At 36.4% G+C, this 27,872-nt stretch overlaps 1 protein-coding gene across 10 annotated transcripts in view; it reads right to left on the bottom strand.

Annotated features, from left to right (window-relative positions):
- Positions 1-27,872, bottom strand: part of LOC122333798 (cAMP-specific 3',5'-cyclic phosphodiesterase 4D) — a 153,403-nt gene that overhangs the window by 46,395 nt on the left and 79,136 nt on the right. The window contains exons 1-2 of one of the 10 annotated variants that reach the window (XM_043231588.1): positions 8,372-8,525; positions 7,374-8,300 (exon numbers count right to left, since the gene is read on the bottom strand). The exons of 8 other annotated variants lie outside the window; for them this stretch is intronic. In XM_043231588.1, the coding sequence (XP_043087523.1) occupies positions 7,374-7,459 (86 nt within the window). In that variant the 5' untranslated portion in view covers positions 7,460-8,300; positions 8,372-8,525. Of the gene's footprint in view, positions 1-7,373; positions 8,526-27,872 lie in introns of those variants that run through there. One more of the 10 variants, XM_043231587.1, reaches the window with a different exon arrangement.

Below are 27,872 nucleotides of genomic sequence, written 5' to 3'. Positions count from 1 at the left end.
TCTCCCTATTCAGACAGTATAAATGATGGACTGGATTATTGTAATATTTTTAGCTCTTTGGACTCTCGTTCTGAGAGCGTTCTGAGAGCGTCCATTGGTGCTACATTTCTCTAAATCTGTTCCCATGAAAAAACAAACTGATCTACATCTCGGATGGCCTGGGGGCGACTACATTTTCATCAAACTTCCATTTTGGGTGAATTATTCCTTTAAATGTTCTTCATGGAACTGTGGACGCTAATAAAGAGTCTTTGTTTTTAAGAGTGAGTTTCCATATACAGACAACAAGAAACCGAGCTTAACGTCAGGCACCAGCTATTTCGGGTACAAAATAAATAACGTGAAACATGAAACAAAGAGAGACGGAGGGTATTTAAAAGAAAAACATTCTTTGAAGTCCAAATGAGATTAGGCCTCAGCGAGAGGACATATTCTGGAGAGAAGACCACCTGTGCCTGCATGGAGGACTAAACGAGAACAAAAGAAGGTTAAGCCACCTCATCCCCTTAAATACCCTCCAGTGCGTCACAGATAACGGCGCAGTAAACACGTTTCTAACACACACAGTCATGCAGATCAAAATTTACATAAATGCATATGCATTCAAGATACACATATCAGTTCATGCATGTTATCGGGTGTTGAAAAGAAATGCTGCATGATAAATCATAACTCCTCATGACACGCCTTCTACCATCAACATTTACTGAGATTTGTTTACATCTGGAAACATGTTTCTTAAAACAACATTCCCAGCTGGAAACCATCGCTAAATTCCCTGAGGGCCTGAAAGCTTGGGCTTGAATGTCCGCAACCTCAGTACCAATCAAGAAACAAGATCCTCAAAGCTGAATGGAAATAAAAGCAATTATGGGCCAAAAGAGCCACAGAGAAAATGTGAACAGACGCAGAGTTTAATCAAGACCAAAAGAGTCTTTGTAAAGGTACGGCACACTATTCAGGTGATCAAGCACCCTGTCAGACCTTTATGTGCCCTTCTAGAATGACTTCAAATTAAACAGTTATTCATTAGAAAAAGTGAATCACCTTTAATCACCTTCAAATTAATTTTCTTCTTTATTTTTTTTTTACAACTGGACTAATGCTATACCCCCTTTTGCACCAGTGTTTCTTTGGTACAGGGTGTTCATTTAGTCACTAACCACAAGAATAAACAGAGCCGACAATGTTCTACACACAGGATATGATTTTATCACAGCTCATCACTGCATGCAAACACATCTTTCAGAATTTCAGTACAGTGTAAATCATGAGCAAGTGACTTCAACAGGTTTTTTTAACACATACATATATATATATATATATATATATATATATATATATATATATATATATATATATATATATATATATAGGGATGGATCGTGATTTTTGAATATTCCATTAGTTGATTTATTCACAGAATATCAAAATATTGAATAGGTTGTGCAATTTATTGTTTATTGTCAAAAAACACTGTAAACTTCTAATTAAGCTTAATGGCAAATAAGAGTTCTGTGAAAGGCACGAAAAACAATTATCACATTCTAGGGAGCCACTAAAAGGACATATGGTTAGCTGCATGCTAGCGGTAGTCTTACATTATAGTACATGAGAATTCACTTAGCAGCAACAGAGATGACTGATAGGATGATAGCACCACTGACAAACATCTAATCTTGTGCTAAGTATTGCCACTCCATAATATATGATCGTGATCGTGAATCTCGAGGATGAAAGTATAGCGGTCGTGTACGCGCGTTACAGTTACCTGCTTATTAATAACGGCTCATAATATTACAAGCAATATTTTAATAATAATAGAAGAATTTAATAATGATAATTTAATTATTATTTTGAAGAATTATTATAAATATGGGGAGTTTATTTGTAAAAACAGAAAACTTTTAACTATTAAAATATTCAAATCATGTTGAATTTCACCATGTTTTTACCATGTTATATATATATATATATATATATATATATATATATATATATATATATATATATATATACACACACACAAAATAACCAAACTACAGTTTGATTGAGATTAATTAAAAACATGACACTTAAAAACATAAAAAAACATGTTTTCTGAATACTGTTAAAAAGAAAGTTGTCTGTTTTTGCAAATGAACACTTCATATACATACATATTTTATATATATATATAAATATTTAATATATATAATATTATATAATATTTAATTATATATATATATATTTATTTAATTATACATTTATGTTATTATATATAAAATACATTGCATTAAATTAAATAATTTTGTTCAAAATAAAGTAATGGTGAAAAAGAATATTTTTAGGACATGCTACTTATCCAGACGGACACAGTGATGCACACAAGCATACTCCTGCTAATCTCTCTGGAGCATTCCTAGGAGCTCCGGTCTCCTTCATTTGCCATGTCTGTTTCAACAGTTCACTCCACGTTTGTAGGTTCTTTCAGTCTAATCCTTGCATTATCCAGAGTGCAGCGGATATGAAGAACGGCTAGCGTATATGTCTGTAGTATTAGCACATGGCTGAGGTAATGGGTTTTGTCGTTGGATGTGCATCACGCTAATGCTAATCCCATCAAACCCTACCTTTGTGATGTCATTGACCTTCCCTTGGCCGTGGGTGTGAATACACATGGGACGTCCCAGGGATGCCCCGTCTCAGGGGTAAGCCTGGGAAGATCTCCAGACGTCACAAGCAACGCTGTCACGTCTTTTTATAGCACCGAAGAGTGCATCGTGTCTGCTGTACGATTACTACGTATTATCCTTGGGGTCTAACGTCATTGGGTTATGTAATATGTGATGTTTTGGATCAATATTACTAATAAAAATATTTTATGCACACACAGCTAAACGCCAAGTGTAATTTGTTTTTAAAAAAAGCATTTAATTCCCAAAGCATTACTAAAATGAGCGTTTAGTTGTCAATGTGCTTTCTGCAGAAATGCATTGAGATGTAGTGCATGCAGGTGAGATGAGGATCTGCTAACATCTGCTGATTCAGCTCACGTCTGCACTGTGAGCCATATTAAATAATGGCCTCTGCCTCTTCAGTCTGACCCCAGGAAGCTGCTGCTGTTTGCTGTGGATCGCTGGGAAAGAGGAGGCAATGCACGTGTCACCTAGCTTTAAATGCCACAGTTAACCTACAACAACACAAATTTCCCTGTCCTTTTTTTTTCATATCCCGTGATGCATTTCCACAAACAAGGCAACAATAGAATAGAAAAAAATTGAATAAATATATTATCTAATTAATAGTTAACTAATTTGCATGCTTTATCGCCACATAAATCTATGCACTATATAAAGTCACATATCATAAATCATAAATATATAGTGGCCTACTGCTGAAGTGGAAAAAAAATAATTTTGCAAAAACACCTATAAATATATGTATTGTAATTTCATTTTAAGTCTATAAACGCAAATAGATACCATTTAATAAAACGCTTAAATGTGTGTTTTGGATGTTTATGTTCCACGTGTCTCAAAGCATACAGGTTATCGAAGCAAAACTCGAAAATGAGCAGGGCATGAAGAAAACAATGTTTCTGCCTTAAGCATTTATGCAAAATGCACACGAATTCATCATGATATATGCAATAGAGCAACAGCATTAGCATGATTTAAATCTCTGTCTTCTAGCATGCGCTGATGTTTAAATGCACACAGAGAAAGAGAAACAGAGGCGTTCTCTGGTGTGCGGCGTCTGCGTGTGTGGGTTATTTGTTATCTAGCGTGGCACACGCTCCAGGGACAGCGCTCGGGGAGCTTTGGCAGACAGCATGCAGTAAATATCGCATTGTGAAACGAACCGTTAGAAAACTACTACAGTAGTGCAGATGCAACTAATGGGTGGCATGTTGCTCTATGAACGATTCCTAAACAGATGAATGGAGTAAATGTACAATTACAGAGTAAGTCACGAGGCATTCAAGGTTATAGCGCCGCTGCATATTAATAAAGCGCAGCGTATTAATAAAACAGCACATTTCTGAATCGGAAAGCTAATCAGTTTATCGCTGTGTACAGCAACAGTGCATGCTACGTATATGCAACCAGACACATGATTTAATTTGTGTGTATTTGTACTTGCATAAGGTATGTTATGAGACTATTTCCGAACATCTCTAAAACACACTCTGAGCTCACTGACCGTTAATCCTTCGCTATTTTGCTGAATGGCTTTTTGCAGTAATTGATTTCTCCATTTAGCGATGACACGAAGGCGCATGCGAAGATGCAGAGGTCATTCAAACAGGCTTACATGCAAGAAGACAGAGAATGGATGAGCACAATCAAGCGAAACCAAACCGAAAAAGGTGATGCATGCTGACAAGCTCTGTCCTTCTAAAGCTATATCAAATCCATTGATGTAACAATGTAGCACCCGTAATTCATCCGACGGCATGTGATCTCAACATTTCCTGAAAAGTGTTCAGGAGGAAACTAAAAATTAGTTTTCTTCATGCACAAAACAACATAAGCAGGCATTCAATAAGAGTTCAACGCAAACAATGTGTGTATTTGGATGCGTGTGTGTGTGTGTGTGTGTGTCCGAAAGAGACTGGGATTATGTGATTTTGGGTTTAATCGCACAAAAAATGCTTAAAGTTCCTTCATTGTCTGCAGACATGCTGTTCTCTCAGGAATTCCGTTGAAATTACTTTATGATAAAACTAAATAGATTTTACACTTGATGCATATGATGTTATTATGATAATTACATGTGTTAATTAATCAAATCATTAATTAATTTGGCTGTAAAAAAAAAAGATTAAAGTTATTTTTGTGTTAAATTAGAAAGTATCAAGTAGAAATTACAAATTGTAGCTTTAGAGAGATTTTTTTTACATAAAAACTATGGAACATAAAAGAAGATCATTTAAGTATGGAATGGAAATCATGCAAGAAGACTTCATATACAGGAAGTCAACTGTAGGTCTGAGGACAGGGCATTAAACTGGATTCAAATATTTCAAGTCGCATTATGTTTTACTAATTTTGGACTACTACTAATTATATAAACGCTTTATTCATTCATTAATGCGTTAAACTGACAGCCCTAAATATAACTGTTGACACTATTGTTAACAAAGTCACGTGTTTGCCTTTCTTTGAAAGCACAACCTCTCTTTTATTGGTGATTCAAAGAAAACTTGTTTAAGCTGACTTGTCTGTTTTGCAAACAGAAGCCAATGAACCTTGTCTTTGTTCGGTTTCTGTAATTGGGATGAATGTTTGCATAAACTTGGCGTGTTCTGCTTGTGACGTACATTAATGTTTACTTCTCATTGCTTAAAACAACATAATTAGTCCATTTCTATAAAATAAAAAAAAAATCAAAGCAAACATGTTTGTTTGCAAATGTAAAAGGCTGAAGTTGGCAAAAATATGAAGACTGTGTTGCTCTTAACCAGAGGGGAAATGAGCTTTGACATGTCTTGACCCGACAAATGCATTAACTGCAGCTTATGTATTACTAATCTCCCGAAAATACAGCGCTGCACAGAAATGTTTGGTTTTCACATTGAACGTCAATGGGAAGTGTTGGGCGCTGCCTTAGGGAAGACGACTGAGATGAGAGCTCTGTCTTAAGGCTATAACACACAACCTTAAAGGCAGCAGGTTCCTGATCTGAACTCAACCCTGTAGTTTCTGTCTCCAGAAGAGTTCACGGCCGGTTCACATCGATATCTTCTGAAATTATGTAGGTGGAAGTACAAAAAAAAAAAAAAAGGTAAAAGTTTGCAAACGTACACACGCACACCCACCCACACATACACAAAGCATTGGTTGTATGCTTTCAGTTCTCACAGAACAATACCGTCTTGCTGTAGGGTGGGAAAGAAATCATATGTTGCTTTCGCAACACTGTAATTTGATCAGAGCAAAGAGAAATGCAAATTGCAAGTCTGTTTCCCTTACAAATATTTAGGAAGCACTGTTGGTACATGAAGTAAAGTGACGCCAAAAGGCCTGTTTAATGTCATTTGTGATGTGCTAGTCCATGCTGTGCTTCTTTCATGATGCCTCTGTTTAAGTTGTGACTTAAGGAAACTAAAGTGTGACAATCCTACGTGAAACTAGAAACACGGACCTCCCTGGGCCGAATGCCTGTTCATGTGCCACACTAACGTTCCTGTTACCTCATTTATCACCATAGTAAAGCTGCATGTCAGAGCGATGCCATTATAGACGCCGCAGAGCCCTAGAGAGAAGCAAAGCATGAAACCCAAAGCACGCCGCTGTCACATCTGATTCATTGTGGCGCTGTTTTGTTTTTCGGCTTTTCCACAACAGGGTGATGACACCATAACCTGCTGTTCGTATTTGGGTGCTGACAGCCTCAAAAGCTGTTTGGAGAACCCATGAGGCCTACGGTCCAAAAAAAAAATGGCCGGGGCCGCACATGCAGATTGCAAAACACTCACAGAAGAGAGCGAAAATAAACAGTCACGTGACATGTTCGCAGCAAATGCCTAATAGTGACCTGTGCTGTATAACAATAACAATATGAGCATCCACAGCGAAGCACAGTAACATTTTATAACAATAACAAGCACAAGCTGCAGCTTCACCTGACCCATTTAATGCTCAAGCTCTTTAAAGTCAAAAGAATTCTGATTGGCTGTCAATAAGTGTATTGTCAGCTGGGGAAAAAAAACATCACCAAGGTGAGTCCAACAAATGCGATCCTCTGTTTCACTGATGTATTTCTCCTCTGTATTTTTGTTGTTTTTCACTCCAAATAACCAAAGATACATTTATTTAAGAAGCAAAATGACATAATATAAGTGGTCTTGTTTTATGACAAACTGATATGAAGGGTTTATGGTTAAAACAAAAAAAATTATCATAAAAATCAACGGTATCTGTTAACTGGGTATTAAAACTTTATACCTTCAATTTGCATCTCAAGTAAATGGATCTCGATTTAAAGATTGTTAGACATTTGGAAAACAACAGATTTTTCTTCTTTTTTTTTGATGCCATGACTTTCCACTTTGATTGCATATCTTAATTTGTGAAAATGCAAATGAAGACTTTTTAATACCCTGCTATCGTTCTCGGTTTTTGAACAGGCCTTGAACAGGCAACAGTGCTTTTGATTTCTGAAGCTCATGCATGGCTTACCACCAGCTCCTTTGCTCTTACTACGCTGACACCCACTGATATTTACCTCAAGATTAAGACAAATCTACAAACCAATACGTGGGAACCTCAATGCTTCGGTGTATAAACATTCGTGACCTACCAACCCTTGTTCCATGGAACAAAACAACACACAAGAACCATTTATTGCATCCCGTTTACTTCTGCAATCTATTTTTCACTACTCACCATATCCAGGAATGCCTTCGGAATGGGAAATTGTTGACGTGCATCATTTTTTTCTCCCTTCCTGTGTAATTTCGGCCGGTCTTCATTTAAGCGAAGGTGTGGTTCGGGTTGGCTCCTCTCTCTCTCTCACAAATAAATAACTCTTACGCCGGCCTCTGGATAGCCATTATACACCCTACTTACATGCCTCCACTGAATCCTGCTCCAAGCATCTCCGAAACAAGAAGTCCGCTTGGAGCAATGAAGAGTACATCTTCTTGGTGTGCTATTCCAAAAAAGAGTTTCGAGAAGACACCTCACCCATTTATAAATGCAGACAGTGTGCGTAAATCAGATATTAAGGCAAGAAAATGGCATGTTAGGAAAAACTCATGGGTTAAGGGGTTGTTCCGTAGTAGTAAAGCAAAAATAACAAACACAGAGCAGAACGAGGGTCCTTCCGCTGCCTTTTGTGTGGGATTTGAAACTCACTGTGGTACATCCTCATCGTGAAGTCTCTGCATTAATAACCGTTTTGGGAAAGCGCTTCATTTGGACATCGGAGATGCACGGCGGTGCCCCAAGGAAACCCAAAGGTGCACGCCGTCGTTTTCTCCTGCAGACAGTCCAGATGCCATGGAGAGACAGGTCCGATCCAGCAAGTCCTGGAAATTTTTCCCCCCCAAAAAAAGAGTAAGTACTCTGCTCCTGTCAAGCACCACGTAAGCTATTGATCCTCTTAGTGCGGACAGCTCTGATTAATTCAGCGGTGTTTGCTGAAGGAATGGGTGGAGTAGCCGTAGGGGATGAGATGGAGCGAGGCGAGCTGGAGAAGAGAAAACACAGCGAGTGTCACCTCAGGGTTGTCGCGTTCCTGCGTCTTCCCGTCTGATCCCGGCCGTCATCACATGAAGGCAGGGCTGGCAGGCGGTGACAGCGGTCAAGGTGCTGCAAGAATCCAATTAATGCAGTGAAAGCCGCACATGCTAAACCTCTTGACAATCACTTGTCTTCCTTACCCGAGGGTTTCTCTTTCTTTTTCTCTCTCTCTCCGTCTCACTCACAGTCTTCCTTGTCTGGCCGATACAACGGTTCCCGGTTCTTTTCCTAAGACCGTTCAGGCTCTCTCGCTCTGCTGCAGCGCCGGCTCTGGGCTGTACAGGGTGTGTGTGTGTGTGTGCTTGGGAGAGACTGTGTGACTCGCTGTCTGTGTGTGAGCGTCAAGGGGCCCCATAAGGGAAACTCTGACCGGCCGACAAAACACAGAGCTAAATAAAGCACACGCCTGACAGCTGGAAGAGCCTGTTTCTACAGTGAGGTATTAAAGCTGATGATAATATCTCAAAGGTCAGGAGCAATGACAATGATATGACAACAAAGAAAAGAGTTAAGAAGATATACTGTGAGACAATATTGTCCTACAAGCATGCTCAAACATAACCCGGGCTGCTTAGGGTATAAGGTACGGGAACAAAACACCATTTTTGTTTGCATTAGAAACGCCCCATGGGAAAGAAAACTCATGGAGGAAATCTTTTGCATATCTTTAGAAAATCACTTAGATGACACTAATAGAGCAAAAAAGCAAAAGCAAAAGTCACTTAATTATTTTTTTTTCCTGAGAAAATGTTTTTCACTTTTAAAGATATCTTCATAAATGTCTCAAATAAATGATTTGTCACAAACTGTGCTAAGATCGCTACAACCGTGTGGATTTCTTCAGTGCAATCTTAAAGATTTCTCTATTCTACGATATTCTATTCTAAACACTATTTCCCCATGGGAAATAAAAATCATACACAAGATCTCTTTTACATCTCTAGAAATTTGTTCTGTATGGCATTAAGAAAGCAAATCGAGTCTCCAGCTTCTACAGTTTCCCATGAGAAAGTAGATCTCATGTTTCACCTATAAAGAGATCTGAGATTGCGCTCAGATTTGACATTTCAAAGTCAGAAATCACAATGCAAACTCTATTAGAAAATCCCCATGGAAGAGAAAAATAATAAAGGAGGTCTCTATTTTATCTCTAGAGTGTTCTTATGGATGGCATTTAGAGAGAAAATAAATAAAGTGTCTCCTGCTTCAAACTTTTCTCATGAGAAAAAGATCTTGTTTCTCCTAAAAGGTTTCAGAAGATATCTTGATAACTGTCATATTTTGCGCATGTTTGTCATATCAAATTCAGAAATCAGTATAATGTCAAAAAGTTCTCATCGGTTTCAAATGATATGAGCGGATATCAACATTTTAATTGAACTTTACGCACTATATGTGAACAGATGATTTATTTGTATGTATTTTTATCTACTGACCAATCACAAACTCATGACTGTGTCATTAACGTTAAGGCACACTCAAGATACTAGTGACATTTTAGGACAACAAAAAAAAATGGCCTGACTTAAAGTCTTACGAATGTTGTCTTACTAAAAACCTTCAACAATTTTTCCCTTCAACTAACTGAGAAAAAGTCAACTGACATATCATTTCCTGTGACATAATTCAATTTCACCTCTAAATCAGACTGATGTTTTTATGCAGGGCCTAACATAGCGTAATGCCTGTTCATAAATCAAAAATATCATTCTGACATAGCAGGCCGGAAATGTAAGAACTACAGAACAGCTGCTAAAAGAGAACGCTTCAGAAGTCACGTGTGACTGACGTCTTTTTTGGTTAATTCAGGTTTTTGTACACGTATGCAGATCTGAACCAGCCACAAAGCTGGAAACTATCAACGTTATGATTTTCTGCGCTGTGTTTATACTGTACCTATCCATAAAAGATGAGTATTGATGTTAAAATAATAATATTGTGGCAGCTTTTTCATTGCCGTTTTAGTTCCTAAATTTAAACTAGTTTAAAGTAGAAAACATGCAGAATTTGCTATCCTAATTAGAATTTATGAAAGTAAAATTAAAATATATCTAGAGAAGCAAAGTTTGCGCAGTTGAAAAATAGCATTTTTATTCATGTCTAACAATAATAATAGTGATATAACCTTAAAAGCAATATTTTTAAAAAAATGACATAAAATACACTGTCTTTGTTGGCTTTTAATAATATTCAGTCATCGACATCTTTTTCATGAATGTTTACTTCAGCTGAGATTTGTTACATAAGCTCTGTGGCCTTATATTGCACTCGGCAGAGGCTCAGTATTTACTTATTAAAACCTCAGTGTAGCTCAGCGCTGGGCGTAAATGTCACTTTGTGTTTTCTGCAGTCAAGCGAGAGCCTGATGCCCACAGTCACTTCAGATCAATGTGAACACACAAACCGCACAGAAGTGCCGGAGAGCCGCAGTGACCCCGACCGCTCTGCGGCATCTTACCAACACACAGCACAGCTTTCCTTCATCTCTGATGCAAACTCCTCTTCAGATACAGAGCTGCAAGGCTCATACCTGCTTGTCATGAGCTTCAAGTCATTAAACTCAAGTCAAGACAGCTTCAAGAAGAAGTGGTTAGCTGCGCTATAACCATTAGAATAAAGATATTTATAACGGGAGCAAATCAGAATCAGATTTTTATATGAAGATTATTATTAGTTATAGTAGTAGTAGTAGTATTACCCTGCAGAAGAAACGCTATATGTAATATAAAATCTTGTATATCAGTCTCCAGAAATAAAAAGCATTTATATATTACAATATTCTGAACTAAAAAAGAAACTCGGTTGTTGTTTTTTTTTCCCTGTTCATTTAAGTAAGTTGTCTGAACATAGCAATCTGCTGAAATAAATCAGGCTTATCCAATTTCTATTTCAGTGCATGCCTAATTTGGCTAAATATTTGTCTAAGTGCACAGGAAATACTTGACGAATTGCTAGAATGTGCATTTTTAGGGAATAGCTCATGACCTCGGGTGAAGCTCGTAATAGACACTATCCACCTCTCCTGTCCTTCCTCAGGGCCCAGAGAACGGTCCCCCCTGGGTGGAAGCACTGAAGATAAAGAGGAACATATTTCCTGCTGAAGGCCCTCGTGGCTCTATCTGCCGCTGTAGTACGTCTACAATCTACAGCCCTCAGTAGGGCCTCTGCCTATCACCCATCCTCTGCCTGAAGAAACACGGCCTGATAACACAACTACACACCAGCACACACACACACACACACACACACACACACACACACACACACACCCAACAGCCAAACTGCTCACATTTCCTCTCTGACTCTCTAAGGGAGGACTTCAGCTTTCATACAATGCACAATATTTTTTTCCTTCTGCTTACCAATGCAGCATTTATTTAATCAACAATGCAATAATAACATTAATTTTGTGACATTATTACAATATAAAATACATGTTTTCTATTTGAATATGTATGACCTATCTTAATAAAATGTAGTTTATTCCTGTGATCAAAGCTGAATTCTTAGCATTATTATGCTAGTCTTCAGTGTCACATGATCAGAAATTGTTCCGATTTGCTATAAATATACTATTTGCTGTAAATATATTATTACCACTGGCAGTGTTGTGTGGCACTTAATATTTTTGTGGGGACTGCAGGCTGGTTCCCACAATGTCAAAAATTACTTTATTTTTTTTTAAATAATCTATTCAACCAATTAAATTGCCATTAATTCACATTAAAATTTATTTAGATTTAATTACTCAAATTTAAAATGATCCAAACGAATTCGTTATTAAAATCAACCTAAAAAAATGTATTTCTTTCGATGATTTATTTAGGCCGTGTTCACAATTGGCGTCTTTTCTGACAAGAAAAAGTTGACAAGAGTGCTTTTTTTAGAAAAATAAAACGCTGGCAGCAACTGTTGCAAAAAAGCAGCCGAGAGCGTCCTTTGTTGCTATAGCAACAGCAGCCTAGCGCGGTGTGCTGCTACAGAAATATCAAGAAAGGGTAAAAAGTTGGCTCTTGCATCGGCTTTTGAAGTTAACGGGTAAGAAAATGTTGATTTACAATGGCGTCCTTTTTTCCTTGTTATGGAAAAGACAGATCTCTCTACTTGCTTGGACATTGGTCAGCTGTCAAAAGGGTGTAGGCAAGTTTAACTCGAAAAGATGCTCTGAGCTGCAAAAGAAGATGCCGGCGGTGGCGTTTTAAATAGCGCTGAGGACTTTTTTAAAAACACGTTTACTCCATAGCATTATAATGTAAAACAGATGCTGGCAGCTTCAAAAAAGACGCCAAGTGTGAACATTGCCTTGTTGCAAGAACAGAATTCTGGGAAATTATAACTGCATATACTGTAGCTTATTTTCACTTCATATCTCCCTGTTGACAAAATATCAGATGCTTGATCTTGTGTGTTTTCAAATATAGCAGTGGTCAGGAGTTATGTAAGTCGGACAGGCTGGAAAGGCCAATAGAGAGCGAGTGTGTGTTTGTCTGTGTTAGCGCAGCGAGGGGTTGTCACTGGCTGTTCTGGGATGCCCGGCTGGTTAAAACGGGAAATGTCAAGCGCAGCCGGGGCAGGTATATGCTACAGCGGTGTGCAAGGTCACATCCCGACCCCTGCTGAGTAAACCCGACGGCGCTTCGAATGCATGACGAACGGACCGCTGGCCTGTACATGCATCTGAATGCCACCCAGCATGGATTACTTTAAACTTTACTGCATCTCTGCAGACGGAGCTCTTTATTCATTGCATCGTGCTGACTGTGCAAGAGTGGGAGGATTCTTAGAAAAGCGGTAGGAAAGGCTATATGTCTGCCATCGACTCCCGCTGACATGCTTCTCACAGCATTGGGTTTCATTCTCCTCATTAACACGTGTCAGACTGTAAGACGCGATTCGAGGAGATACCCAAAACCTCTGCAAACATGATACAAGACTCTGCGTGACATAAAGGGATGAAGAGACATGCATATTATATATGCAAAGTATATGAATTTTCAAATGCATGTTAAACTCATGTGTGTAACGAACAGTGCTTTTTTCCATTAAGACAATTATACTGCTAAATTAAACCACCAATTACAAATAAAGAAATTAACTCAAACTGTTGAAGTAGAAAGATTAAAAAAGCATTTTTTGCAAAAGATATTAAAATAAAAACAAATTTGATAAGACATAGCACTACCCCATTTGATTTGTTTTGTTGTTACATTTGATTTCTTTCTTTCTTACGCTTTTATCAACTCTAAATCCAATTTGGGAAACCCTGATATAGGGTATTTACAGTGCTTTCGGTGTAACAGAGGAATAAGGAATGTGGAAGGAAAGGCTTTCTGCACCAGGAGGAAATGAATGATCCGTAGAGATGAATGCTTTTATTACCCGGCCTCACAACAGATGGAGCAATTACAGATACATTGTGAATTACTGCAAGCAAAGTCCAACACCATCTGTCAAAAGAGAAATCAGAAAGCAAGTCCAACTGGACGGGATGTTCCTCAAGAGTTCCTGGTGATTCGGGGTGCTAGGCCAGTCTGTGAATAAAGCGTGTTCAAGAACATGATTCATCTGGAGTCACATAAACAAAATCTAGGTTTGCAAGTGAAATCTGGGACTGGCAGTGATTTGCTGCAACAAAAGGACTGTAAGTCATTTCTTATCAATGAATGTTTAGATGCAAGACTGAAAAAGTTAAACTAGTCAAACTACAAATGTAAAAGTGAATACTATACAGTTATACTGTAATGCAGCATCTTGCAATTGTACAACCGACAAAAAACAACAACAAAACATTTTGATACTGCAGCAATTGTTTCACTGTCAAGTATCCCACAGTGGAAGAGACAGAAACGAAAGACAGCTTTACTTCATCTCAGAGAGAGATTGGCATGCTACAGACTCTCATTTTCAGACTGTTTTGTGTTTCATCTAATGTGTCTATAATATACAGCGCTGCTCTAATTAAAGCTTCTCATCAAAGGCTCTCACTGCGAGAAAACGACCACCTTGAGAAGCACAGCTGGAGAGACGTCTTAAAGAGACAGTACACACCGGGAATTCAGAGGACAAAAACAAAGACACTAGCGCAAAACACAAAACACTCATTCAGTACTGAAAGACTGATCAGTCAGTTTTGTTATATACGGCTGAGTATCACCAAAGAAAAATGCTTGTAAATTTTACAAACAGTTACAAAGAGACAAATACACTGAATTAAAGTCAAAATTTCAAGTTGAAAAAAGTAAATATGTGGTTATAAAATAGATCTTAATGACAGCAAATGATGTAAAATAATATATTTATGGTACTATATTTATTTTCATTTAATACAAGGGGAAAATATACACGTGTACTTGCATAATTTATTTAATTTGCTATCGTAAAAAAAAAAAAAGTAATACTTTTATTAAATGCAAATATATTATGCATTTTCTTTTAAAATATATTTTCTTATTTAAATTAATTATAGGCAATGAAATTTGTGAAACAGAATATAATATCAATCATTGAAAAGCCCACAGACGACTGCTGCTTACGGTAGCTGTTCTTATGTTCTCATGTTATTAATGCATGTAGAAAATCAGCACAGATAGTAGCACATCTTAAGATGGCCTGGAGCTTTAGCAGCTCTAAATTAATTAATAAGCAATTTTAACAAATGGCACTATGCAAAACTACATGTACACCATTCATTCTGTAGTACAGTGTAAGTTGCTGTACATGGAAAATAAGTCCTCAAATTTCACGACATCGGATCACATCTTCTTTCTGCACTCCGTCACAAAAGCAACTGTACCCTAGTAACAGGAACCGGTGACCTCCTGCATGCAGTCGCAGGCCACGACAGGCATGTGTAATGTGTGTGGGGAACTCAAAGCGGCACAGGGGCACGTGCCGCACCGCTTGACGTCAACCGTGCAGGTCTGTGTGCCAGAGCAGCGGGTGACATTTACGCACTCCGCTCACTTCACCGTGACTCATTAGCATGCGGACAGCCCACTTCTGCTGGCACCTAGCACTGGCGGTTTAGAGCCGTGAACTTTGGAGAGACCTTCCAGCAATTAAGAAGTCAAATAACTCTGGCCTCCGCTTCCAGAAGCCGCTCCGCTGCTGCTCAGGAAGAAGCTGTGCACTTTGCTGGCCTTTCTGAGTGAGAGCATCTATGCAAATCTCACTCGATCAGCCCGCAACGTGCAATTGGCAGTTGACTGATCTCAAGTCAGAGGGTTTCACTTCACAATTAGGGCATCGGCAGAAATGGGCAGAAAATAGCCATCATCCATACATTTTCACACAGTTGACTAGAAATCAAAATGAACTTTTAAAAACTTAATTGGAATATTAGAGAAATTTTAAATCATGGAATTAAACTAAATATAGTAACAAATGAAACAGTATATAATAATAAAGTTGGCAAAATAAAAATATAGTTGATAAAGCAGAGTTATCTTTAACTACAACAGATTTCTAATAACGGAAATAAAGGTTAAATAAAACAAATTTTTGAAATGAAAATAGGGTTTCGTTTGGATTATTATTGTTAATTAAACCCAACTAAAATAAAGACAAAATAAAATAAAACATATTAAATGAAAAAATAAATAAAACCTAGAGCAAAAATTATTTAAAAAAAGTTTTTGATAAGTGAAATAAAGCTAAAATAAAATATATGATAAAAGATTAAATAAAAATGAGAAATTAAAATAAAATACAAATATTAGATATTTATTACCTGAAATTATTACAATTACCTACATAATATATAGTTAATAATAATCCATTTTGTCTCAAAGTAGCTTTATAGAAAAAATATAAATAGTTGAATAGTTGAAAATTTATTTTATCAGTTGCTGAATACAATAAAATTCTAAATATAAATAAATACATAATATTGCATTAATTAACTCAAATAACACTGTGCTGATGTCATTTAATAATAATTATATTGTCAAATTATTTCATTCTTTAAAACTAAAAGGAGCCATTCTGCAAAATTCCTACAAAATCGATGCAGAAAATATAAAATGTAAATGTGCATATTCTGTGTGGGCCTACTCATGATCAGAGCTGTCTTTGTAAAACCCCCCAAAAACAGCCTTTAGGCATTTGAACACAGATGATAAAACAAGAACACACATGTTTGAATACTGGATCTGAGAGCGTTTGAAGACAAAATCACAAACTAATACCAACAGACAAACAAGGGTTATTTTAGCAAAATGGTAGTGTGCTTTCAGTGCCACGTGTCAAGAGCCTTGAGTCTATTATCTCGAGTAACAAAAAGAGAGACTTCCTCTCAGGCAGAGAGCCGTTTAATGACACATCTGGTTCAGCGGTGCTCAGCTGCATGAGAAAGAGCGAAGCAAAAGAAAACCGCTCTCTGACTCACCATTTACACAGAGACCTGCAGGCCAACACCTGCGCAAAAACACACACTAGAGGAAACCGTCCAAGACCACAGCACAGAAACACAAATCAAGACGAGATTCATCTACTGCAAAAGTATGTTTCTGCTGATGACAACCTATGAGATCGTGCTAATCGACAGAAGAAAAGTTGACGTCCAAAGGTTTGGGGTCAGGAAGTTTTATATATTTATTGATTGAATGATTTGCAGAAATGAATAACTTTGAATGAATTAAATAAATCAAATGTGACGGTAAATACTTTTATAATGACACAGAAGATATCTATTTCAAATAGAGTTTCCAGAAAAATATGGCAGCACAACTGTTTACAACATTGATACTAATCAGAAATGTTTCATGAGCAGCATATTTAAAGGATTTCTGAAGGATCATGTGACGCTGAAAACTGGAGTAATGATGCTAAAAAATCAGTTTTGATCACATGAATAAATGCGAATAAAATACTTTCAAATACAATACAGTTATTTCAAAAGTTGTATTGACTGTGACTTTAACCCAATCTGTTAAACAGTAGCATTTCCACCATTTAACAAACACACTATAATGTTTTTCTCTCTTCTGGTAAGTGATAGCCACCTCTGATGATCGTTCTCTGTTTATTTTTCTGCAAAGGCAGTGCTTCAATGAAGTAAAATTGGTTGCAAATCACCGATTTTATTCCACTACACCCAAAAAAAGGCACTATGGCCAAATGTTAAAATCACGGCCACCTACGTGAGATGAAGAAAACGTTCTTCTGCATAAAGGCGTGTCCCCCATCAAATGCTACTTACTTTATCTCTTCGACACTTTTGCATTCAGATAGCAAATAAATAAGTCTTAAAAGCCAAAGCCATGATGACCGGTATCTGTACTAGTGCAGCACTAGAGATTTAAGCAGATGGTTTTTTGCTGGGAGAACAGCATTACTCATGATTTGGGCATACAGTGAGACTCTGCCCTGACCAGTAACCCGCAATGCACTGCCATTAAAGAGGTGGAACAACAGGTGGAGTGGAGAAACCCTGCAGTTTCACCAGCACTAAAGCAGCACTTTGTCATCATCAATCATTCATGCTGATCTCAGAACTGCATCATTTACTGCACAGGAAATAGAAAAGCATCTACCTGCTCATTTACAACCCACTGTGCACTTAACAGGAACATACCTGCCAGTGCTGTCGATCCCCACCGCTGCAAATGACTAGTGTGATAAACACAAGACGACTAACGGAGGGAAAAATATAGAAGATGCCTTCTGGCATGGGGTTTAACATGCTTTTTAATTGCTGTCTCATGCTGTAGATTTTCAAGAAAAAAAAATATGGGAAACTGATTAATTCTTTCTTGTATTGTTAATACCAAAAGAGCCAAAATTGTAGCTACTTTTGTTGTGCACCTACATTACTTCCTACTGCAACAAAGAATGATGGGAAGTGTAGTTATGAGCAGCTAAATGTATGTTTTCTGCCAATATTATCTTACAAGTCTCAAGGTAGTGGCCAGTATCTATTTGCTGTTGTGTAACTGCATTCATTTATTTACCAGAAAACACTCCTAATGCATTTTGCTTATGCTAAACATCTCAAAAAAAGTTTTTATTAGAAATTATTTATTGAAAGTAATTATTAGGCGAAACCAAACTGAACGAAAATGCATTACAAAAAGATGATGGGTCAAAAATGCCCGTGCACAGACTAACTCCGATTGACGATAAAGTGTAAATTCTTTGCATTAAATTCACAAAATTCATCTTACTTTGCATATTTTTAATGCATAAAACCATTTTGGATACATTCTATTAATCAACATGAATAATTATAATTACAGTATAAAGACTGTCATAATATTGAGCTCCTGTTTTTAAATTAATTATATATATAACTTTATGTTTATGGCTAATTACGTCGTGTAAATGCATATATGCAACCTTTGAGACTGTTTGGGTAAATAAACATAACTGCAATGTCAGATGCATCTTATATTCCACCTTTGCAGTGTATATTGATGGATTATGTAGATAGATTGGATGTAGATTGGTAGCAGTCTATAATATTCTATCAACTGAACTAAAATCACAGCGACTTCTCTGATTGGTGGATTGCTTCTGTAGCATCAAGCTAATGGCATGTCTGTTCGTTTGTTTTAAGGAGATTTTGCATGGCATTTTTTTAAAGCCCTACTGTAAACCGGCACTGATGTTTCTTCAGCTTATTCTAGATCTGTGAGGTCGAAATATGCTGAACGCAGTCATTCTTTCATGGGTGTCCCACTTGTGTTTATTTATGAACATCTTCACCACTTGGTGTGGGTGGGGCCGCTGTGGTTTGGTCAGATTCATGGGAAAACACAGCCTGCCATTTTCTTCAAAAACGCCTCTTTCCCACACACACGAATCTATGAAATCCTGCAGGCCCTATGACGATGAAAACAATTCCCAAAAAAGACAGAAGAAACCAGGACTGTTTTAGTAAAAAGAACAGACAGCCAGAGAAATGGGAACAAGTGGTTGCTTGACAGATAAGTTCATTAATATTAACAGGTTCTGATAAAATTAGGCCACAGTACTCAAGAAATGACTCATTCTCGTGACGTCACATTAACAAAATACTACTAAAGCTGAAAGTAGTGCAAATGTGCATAAAAATGAATTCTAAGAAAAATCTTTTTTTAGCAATCTACTCCTTAAATGCAGTCACAACATAACAAACAAAAAGCCTATAAAACATACAATTACAAAATAATATAATATGTTCACAAAAAGTTGTGAACATGAGATTTGGCCAGCATTAAAACACTGAACAGAAACACAGTCGTGTTGTTATTGTTATGGTCAAATTAAATATGGCGTCTTCTCTGAATAAGGTCATTCCTCCCTTTTTCTGAAACAGCAGCCTCAGGCTTCATGTTTAAAGATCAATAATCTGTCTTGCAGGAACTTGATTCATTCGGAGAGGTTGAAAATGTCCGATATACGTCTCATTTGAGCAGCTACCTAAAGGTAAACCCCATCTTGTGGCATTTGATTCAGTTTGAGCTGCATTGATCTAAGAAATGAAATAAGAGGCAATCCGTAACCGGCATTATATTAACCATTCATTAGTTATTTCAGATACGGCACGCAGGTTATTGAGCAGGTGCTTTACGACAGAGTCCAAAAACATAAAAATATGAAAATATCAACATTTAATTGTCTTTAGTAAAGTTAGGGTAAAAATAAACCTGCGCATTAGAACACAGATCTGAACTGCCAATGACTGTTGTGTCACTATATGTGTGTGTGTGTGTATTTAAATATTATAGATACTAAAGATAAACTTAACTAATCTTTAATCTCAAGATTGTGATTAAAACAAAAAGGTGATGCAATCGGTTTCAGCAGAATTTGCCGCAGAAAATTATAAAAACAAAAATTAAAAGTATGAAGCTTTAACAAAAAAGTGAATCAATTAATTTAAATCACACCACACAGTTTTTTCAATTTCTTCACACTCACTGTTAGTGATTTCTAGTGTAAAAGCAGCGGGGTGTTTTACCATCAGCAGTGACAGCGTGTCTTCACCAGTGTTACTTACCTAAAACAGAAAAAGAGAGAAGAAATATGTGTTAATGAAGTGGACTAAAAAGTATGAATATTCAATTCTCTCACACGCACAGCAGTGCCGTATACTGAGAGATGACCCAATAATGTGTGACAAGACTGACTCGAGAGGACAAAAACACACACTCTACCACTCTCCTCTCTCTAATAAGTTGTTTCTGTCTGTCTGTCTGTCTGTCTATGTCTCTCCAGAGCCCTTCACACAGCTCTATTTATAGTGTGTTACTCGAAGTCTTTGCACGTAATTAGAGACACACACACTGCATCAGCATTAGTGTCTGGCGCTGGATCACTTCATTTGCACATCTCTCCCTATCTAATGCGAAGCCACTATTAATTACAGAAACAATGACGGATCCGTCAAAAACCCATTCAAAGTAACTGACATGCATAAGTGTAAATATATACATACATATATAATTCCCAATTGCATTACGCAATGAAAAAACACACTTTTAAAGTCAAGCATCACTGTCAACCATGCATTCATGAAAATATTAGAAAAAGCAAAACTCTTTTAGAGTATAAGAAATGTTTCTTGAGCTGCATTTTAGAACCATGACACTGAAAATTCAGCTTAACAAATAAATTACATTTGTAATATAATATTATTCTTTTTTACTGCACCTTTGATCAAGTAGATGCAGTCATGGCAAGCATTAGATGTCCCGTGTCCTCTTATTGCATATCAGGCACATGGACTTTAAAATTATATATGGTATTTTGTCTGACTCTCTGTGTGTGTGTGTATATATATATATATATATATATATATATATATATATATATATATATATATATATATATATATATATATATATCTCATGTGCTAAAATAAAGCAGACAGCACACAGATGAATGATGCTATCAATTCCCTCTTTGCTGTCCTTTAAGGACTGTCTGTCCGATTTCTCTTGAACAGAACATTGTGAGGAAAGCACTACAGACGCATCTCTTAAATAATGTATCGTAGCTCTAAAAGGTCTTTTACTGAGGGATGAAATCTCTCTTGAACTGAAAAACACCCTCCATTACAGCTCCTGCTTCAGATCATCAGTCCACTGCTTATACAGTAGATGCACTGTTTTGATTGGAGCTTGGAGTACGATTTACAAGAAAACATTTTCAGTCTTTCCACCTCAAAATTTAACATTGAAGTCAAGGTGGTAGCATGTAATTATTTCTAAGTGAGCACTATTTCAAAGTAAATCCAACACCAAACGGTTTCCAATGCATATGCACATATAAATCATAAATATGGAGATTAAATATAAGAGCGTGTTTGAGGAAATCCAGTTTCCCAGGTGAAACTAGGGGCCGGTCCTGAGCAAATCCTCAAAAATTAATGCTCGAAATGAAAAGCCTCTTTGTCTTTCAACTTACCGTTTCTTATGTAAGCTTCATTTGCGATTTGTGTTATATAATGCAAGGTAATCGCCCGCATCTTTTGTTTGACTTACGTGCGTATATGGATAAAAATCTAATTAAACATCCACAGGGACCTCCGATTTCCACCGCTTTCCGAGAATGCCTTGTATGTTTCTGTAAATCTCAGATTTGTTTTAATAATATTCTAATAAGGATCTATTTCATTGTTCAGAGTTCACGTTTGTCGTGAGATGAAACAGACTTCCGTCAAAAGTTGCCGTTATTAAAGACGCAAAGTAAAGAAAAGCATGTCAAAACAAGTTACGCTCTCTCAAAAGAAAAAAACAAGCGGCTGCTTCTTCATCGGATGCCATGAGACCCAGACTCGCGCTGCGCTGACGTCAATAGTCTGGATTGTGCTCATATTCCCTACCCCATTCCGCATCATTACCGAACCTAATATTCTTAACGCTAAATTAATCTGCTCCACACACAGTTCACTTCGCGTACAGCTCTCGCTTTCAACCCAATAACTGATTTGAGCGTAATGAGCATGTGAGGCTAAGAATAAAAACGTATCAAAAGTGCTACACAAACAATACAAAATCTGTAAAACCCGGGCATTCAAGAGACTGAACCGCTTGCGCTCCTGTGACAGACAATGAGGTAAATAATGGTTTACAGTGCATGCGCGTGTTTACACATGAGCACCGCTGACGTGATGAGCGAAGCTGAACAAAAGGGACGTGGGTCCGTCATGCATGTCCTCTCAATTAAACACACATGGCACCATCAGCGTCAAGCCTGTGGATTCACCTCGTCTTTAATTAATGTCTCGCTCATCAGTCTTGCACCAGCATGCATGTAGTCACCCAAGCTTGCCTGTATTTTGGATAAAAACAAAACTGACAAAAAAGGTAATAAAAAATAAGTTTACTTTAAAATAGTTTACCATTTAAAATAACTGGCTTCTGTGTGCATATAATTTAAAATGTAATTTATTCCCATGATCAAAGCAGAATTTTCAGCAGCATCATTATTAAATTAAAATTACATTAAAATTTAAATAAATGATTAATGATTTTTCCACTTGAAAAAAAAATCTAAATTAATTCAATTATACGTCACTTAATCATTAATAAAACACACTTTTTATATTTTATACAAGTATCTTACAGAGTTACAGTTACATACATTACTTTAATATATAATAAAATAATTTAATTCCTCAAATAATTCATAATTAAGTATTTATAATTCTTATAAACACTTGTCAAGCTGCACAATTTACACTCAGATGAACTGATCAGACTGCTGCTTGGAAGAACATAAAAAAAAAAGATAAAAATATCCAGATTCCCATTCAAAGATGGACCAGAGCCATATTTAAAAATGTAAAAGACGTCTTTTAATTTGAGCCCTATTAACCTACTAGCAGCACATTAGAAGTCACCTCCAACATCCTAGCAGCCGCACACTAATCCTCTAACAACCGTATCAACGGTCTGCACTGCAACAGTTCCTGTGCTAATTCAGAAGAGTTTTGGCAACAGAGTGACTAAAAGTGACTCAAGCTAGTGCTGCTCCTGAAGGTGAGGACGTGAGTGCATCTCTAACAGCTGCTCTGTGCGTGTGTGTGTGTGTGTGTGTGTGCATGCTTGCATACGTGAGTGTCTGTCACACCCCAACAAGTAAACCCAATAGCATTTCCTTGAGCATACATCACTTGTCATTTTAAACAAACACACATTCACACTCCAAGGAATTCCTTTCTTGTTCAAACACCGAGTCTTGCAACATACGACCAAAACACTTGTGCAAATACCTTCCAAAATGACTAAAATGACAAATCCATCACAAACGATGCACTCAGGGTTAAAAGTTTGATTAAATCATTCACCCTACGGAGCGGGTGATATATCATTGTTCCTTCATGAAAAGCACATCTGGAATTTCCTTATTGTTTTTTTAATGTGCATTTTATAATGAATTATCACATTATTTAATACGTCTTATTTTCGTTATGCGGTTTTGGGTGAAATAAAGAAATAAATTTGCCGTATTTAATGATATTGTTTTATGTAAATGTATATTTGCATATTTATTATTCATATTTTTGAATTTTTCAAAATAATAAAATAAAAATCATTACAAAATAAGCACTAGTAGCACTATGCTGACAGCTATGATTACCATCTGTGGCTCTTTAGGCCAAAAGCTCATGGTGGCATATCAAAACAACTAAAGCTCTCAATCCACAGCTTTAAAATGTGCGTGCGGGTGAACGAAAGACAAACACTCCAACTGACAAAGTGCTGAGCGATGACGTCTGAATTTCAGCAGGTAGAAAAACATCTCCTAATGAACACTGTGGCGTTCGCGAGAAGGAGGGTATTAAAAATGCTGATGTGAAAGTAGAAGCAGATGCTTCTGCTGCCGCCGCTGGAGCACAGAAGCCCGAGTCTCTCGCTCCCCACGTCATCAGCTGTCCTGCCTGCGTCAGTCTGAGTCCAGGCATCCTGGCTGCTCCCAATAATTCCCTCACACGTTCCCTCTCTCTCCGTCTGCAGCCTGCTACGCGTGGCCTTCTCCTGAGAGGGAGGGTGGACTAATCCGTCCTCACACGGTTGAAACAAAGAGCTGTGGGAGCCAGCTGAAATGACTTTCCAGACATGGATTGGTGTGCTTTGATAGGCTTCTCATACTCTGCCAGGGTCAATTAAAAAAAATCGGATTTTCACGCTAAGCATGCAATAATATACCTGAAAAGATCCTAAAATATCCTGAAAGATTGTAATGGGCCAATAAAGTCAATCAGCAGCTACCAAAGTGAATATAACAGAGAAGTATTATATTATATTCCATAAATTAATATTATTATATTATTAATATTATATAGTATAACAATATTATAGATTAAAATAAAATAATATATAAATATATATAAATATTTTAAAAAAATAAACAAAAATATGGAATATAAACATACAATATATATATGTACATTTTATATATATATATATATATATATATATATATATATATATATATATATATAAATTTTTTTTTTTGTAATAGGTTATGTATTTAAATATGATAAAATGTAATGCTTTTACCAGGTATTATTTTAAATTACATAATCTAAAATTGTATTATACATAACAATATATTAGAAATATCTACATGTTAATATTTAAAATAAAATAAAACACCATGTCATATATGTATTTAGTTATATACATTTTAAAATCATTTTTATATAAAACAATATATATATATAAATATTATATATATAATTGTTTCATCTAAATATAAATATATCTATCTATATATATATATAAGCAAGCAAATCTGAAAAAATCACAGTCTGTGTGCCTTTGAATTTCACTATCCTTTTCTAAGGTGTCTCATTAAGCATTATGAGTCCACAGCTAATCGCAAACATATTTTTAATACGTAACACTGCATACTTCTATATTCACCAGGCCCAGCCTGACTATTATTTCAAGCTTTGTAATGAGGTTTGGTGTATGCTGGTCTCCGCTTGCGTCAGAAAACAGGCTGTTAAGTGTATAAAACAACTTTACAGAGCAAAGCAGTGTCAGACGGGTCGGGCCAGATGCCACGCTCAGCTCGGATCAAAGCTAAGCCGCGGAATATGAAATCCATTTTAGCATGCTAGCCACATAGTGACAGTAAACCTCGCACCCAGTTCTCATAAATGAAGCTGTAAATCTTTTAATACTTGATTTTGGTTAAAGCATGTTTAAAACAACCAAATCTGGTCCTGTGGCGTTCGTTACGAGAGCTGTAACTCGATGGATGGCAAATTAGTTTTCAGACACAACCAGAGTTCAAAGATGGGCTAGCAATGTAAATGTCACATGCTTTAACACTTTTTCAATTGTTGACAGACTGCGCCATGTGTGCACAAGCATTTGCTTGTCTACAAGACCTTATTATCTTACGATATTTATGATAAGACAGGCATATCCATGCACTACGTCAGTCAAATTGCAAACAAGACGCAGTCTCTTGGCAACGTTCAATATTAAAATGCCTTATCGGTGCCAAATATGTGATTACAAACACTCAGTCACATGATTCACTCCATAGTAACAAAGTAAATACAGAACACTACTCTACTGTGACACATTTTAGTTTTGTGTGTAATAGTGAACTTGCATTGTATTGCCACAATGCAATAAAAAAAGTATTAAAATTTTTTTATTTATATGGAAAACAATATCAAATAATATGAGTTAATGCAAATAAATGAATGCAGTTTTTATTACTTTATATAATAATGGAAAAAACTACTGACTAATAATTTTAAATTATATACTTTAAAATATGTGCATAAATAACCATAATTAGGTTTTCTATATGGTTAAAAACTTTAGTAGCTCAATACAATTTAAATGCAATATTTATCTTTATTTTTCAATTTAGCTGCATTTAATTTGCATGAAATGCTTGTTGTCTTTCACACGATACACTAAGCTACTGAAGTTTTTAACCATATAGAAAACTAAATGAGAAAAAGACAGATAAAACAAATTACACAGTTGAATTTAATTTAAAAAATATTGCATTTATATATATATATATATATATATATATATATATATATATATATATATATATATATATATATATATATATATATAAAATGCAAAAGACGTGTTACTGTATTTATCGTTACGCTGAATCAAATATATAAATAAAGCCTAAAAATATGATGAAATGAGGGTTGTTTTTCAACACGGGTTGAAATACATCCCATACATCCAGACAAACAACATTTTGTGCACTCCACAGGGTCGCTGGCTTCATGTATTTGCACAACGTAACAGTTCATGGTAAATGTTTGCTTTTGCATTCTGAGCTAACATGCAATTAGTCGTAAAAGATCGCAAACAGGGCGTACAATCTGTGACGGAGAAAAACAGAAAGACTGACCAGTACTGTAAAACACTTGAGGATACTGGCCCTCGGTGACAAGCATGATATGAGACTTTTTTTTTACATGAGTGGGTGAAAAAAATATCATCAGTCCCTCCTTGTGTGCCATTTATTTTGGGCTCCTTTTTTTAATTAGGGCTCCAATCTGCTTTTAACTGAGCACTTTAGCCTGATAGACAGCCTACGCACGACTTCACCTCTGCTGATGCATAAAAATTCACTTTCATGTCCTAATAATTCTGCTCTCTAAAGGTACAGAACAAGCAGGAGAAATTAGGAAACACATTTAGCACATGTCATGTTGTCATTTCAGGACATGCTGCTCGAAACAGCATTTTCAGGTTAAAGACAGCAGCTTCACGTAAAAAAACTGGGTTTCATTTGAAGTCACAAGGCAATGAATCAGCCAAAATGAGGATTTGAGCGCAATCCTGGCCAGTAAATGGTCATGACCGATGTCCACTGCATCCCCCTAGTGGTCACACGGGCAACTACCACAACAAAGAGATACAGCCCAATAAATACAGAAATAAACATCTGAGAGGTTTGATTGCCACTATCAAAACGGATTCTGGTCTTTAGATATCGCTCAGGCTTCTCAATATATAGCAGGAACAGTCTGACTCAAAAAAGATAAATTGTGAACCAAAGTGTAACACAAATAATGTATTAATCCACTCAACTGTAAGTACGAGCTCTATATTAATATTGATGCTTGACCTTGCAAACATCAGTAATGAAAAGCATCTCGTGGTATTAAATGACAGCAGGTTTTAACAGCTCTGATTAGGTAACTAGCCCTTGCAGATAAACACATGCTGTGGATATTTTTCCACTATTAAAACCAATTACTTCTGAGTGAAAGCCGTTTATCATGTGTGCCGGAAAATTGTTTCCCGTTGTGGTGTTTGGCTTAGCATGAATGAAGCTGAGCTTTACGTGACACAAAAATACAATTACTGCTCATGTGCTCTTCAGGACTAAGACTATACAGCAAAACTGACTGCCTGATTGATTTATTTACTTACTGCATTATTAATGTGTAAAAAATGTAGTTTAAATTATATGTTTTATGTATTTTTTTAATACAAACATACATGAATATATACAGTATGACCATGAGAGCACGTTTTTATTAATTAAAAAATAAACTATTAATATTAGTACCATTATTATTAATAATTAATACATTAAATTTTAATATGTACTTTTTTTTTAAATCATACACCATCATTTACCTTACTGCCATATGAACAACTAATTAGCAATGTTAATTATTATTATTATTATTTTTTTTAAATT

The sequence above is a fragment of the Puntigrus tetrazona genome, unplaced genomic scaffold (assembly GCF_018831695.1).
Source record: "Puntigrus tetrazona isolate hp1 unplaced genomic scaffold, ASM1883169v1 S000000396, whole genome shotgun sequence".
Taxonomy (NCBI): domain Eukaryota; kingdom Metazoa; phylum Chordata; class Actinopteri; order Cypriniformes; family Cyprinidae; genus Puntigrus; species Puntigrus tetrazona.
Note: the sequence above shows the minus strand (reverse complement) of the source record. Positions and strands in the feature narration are given on the sequence as shown.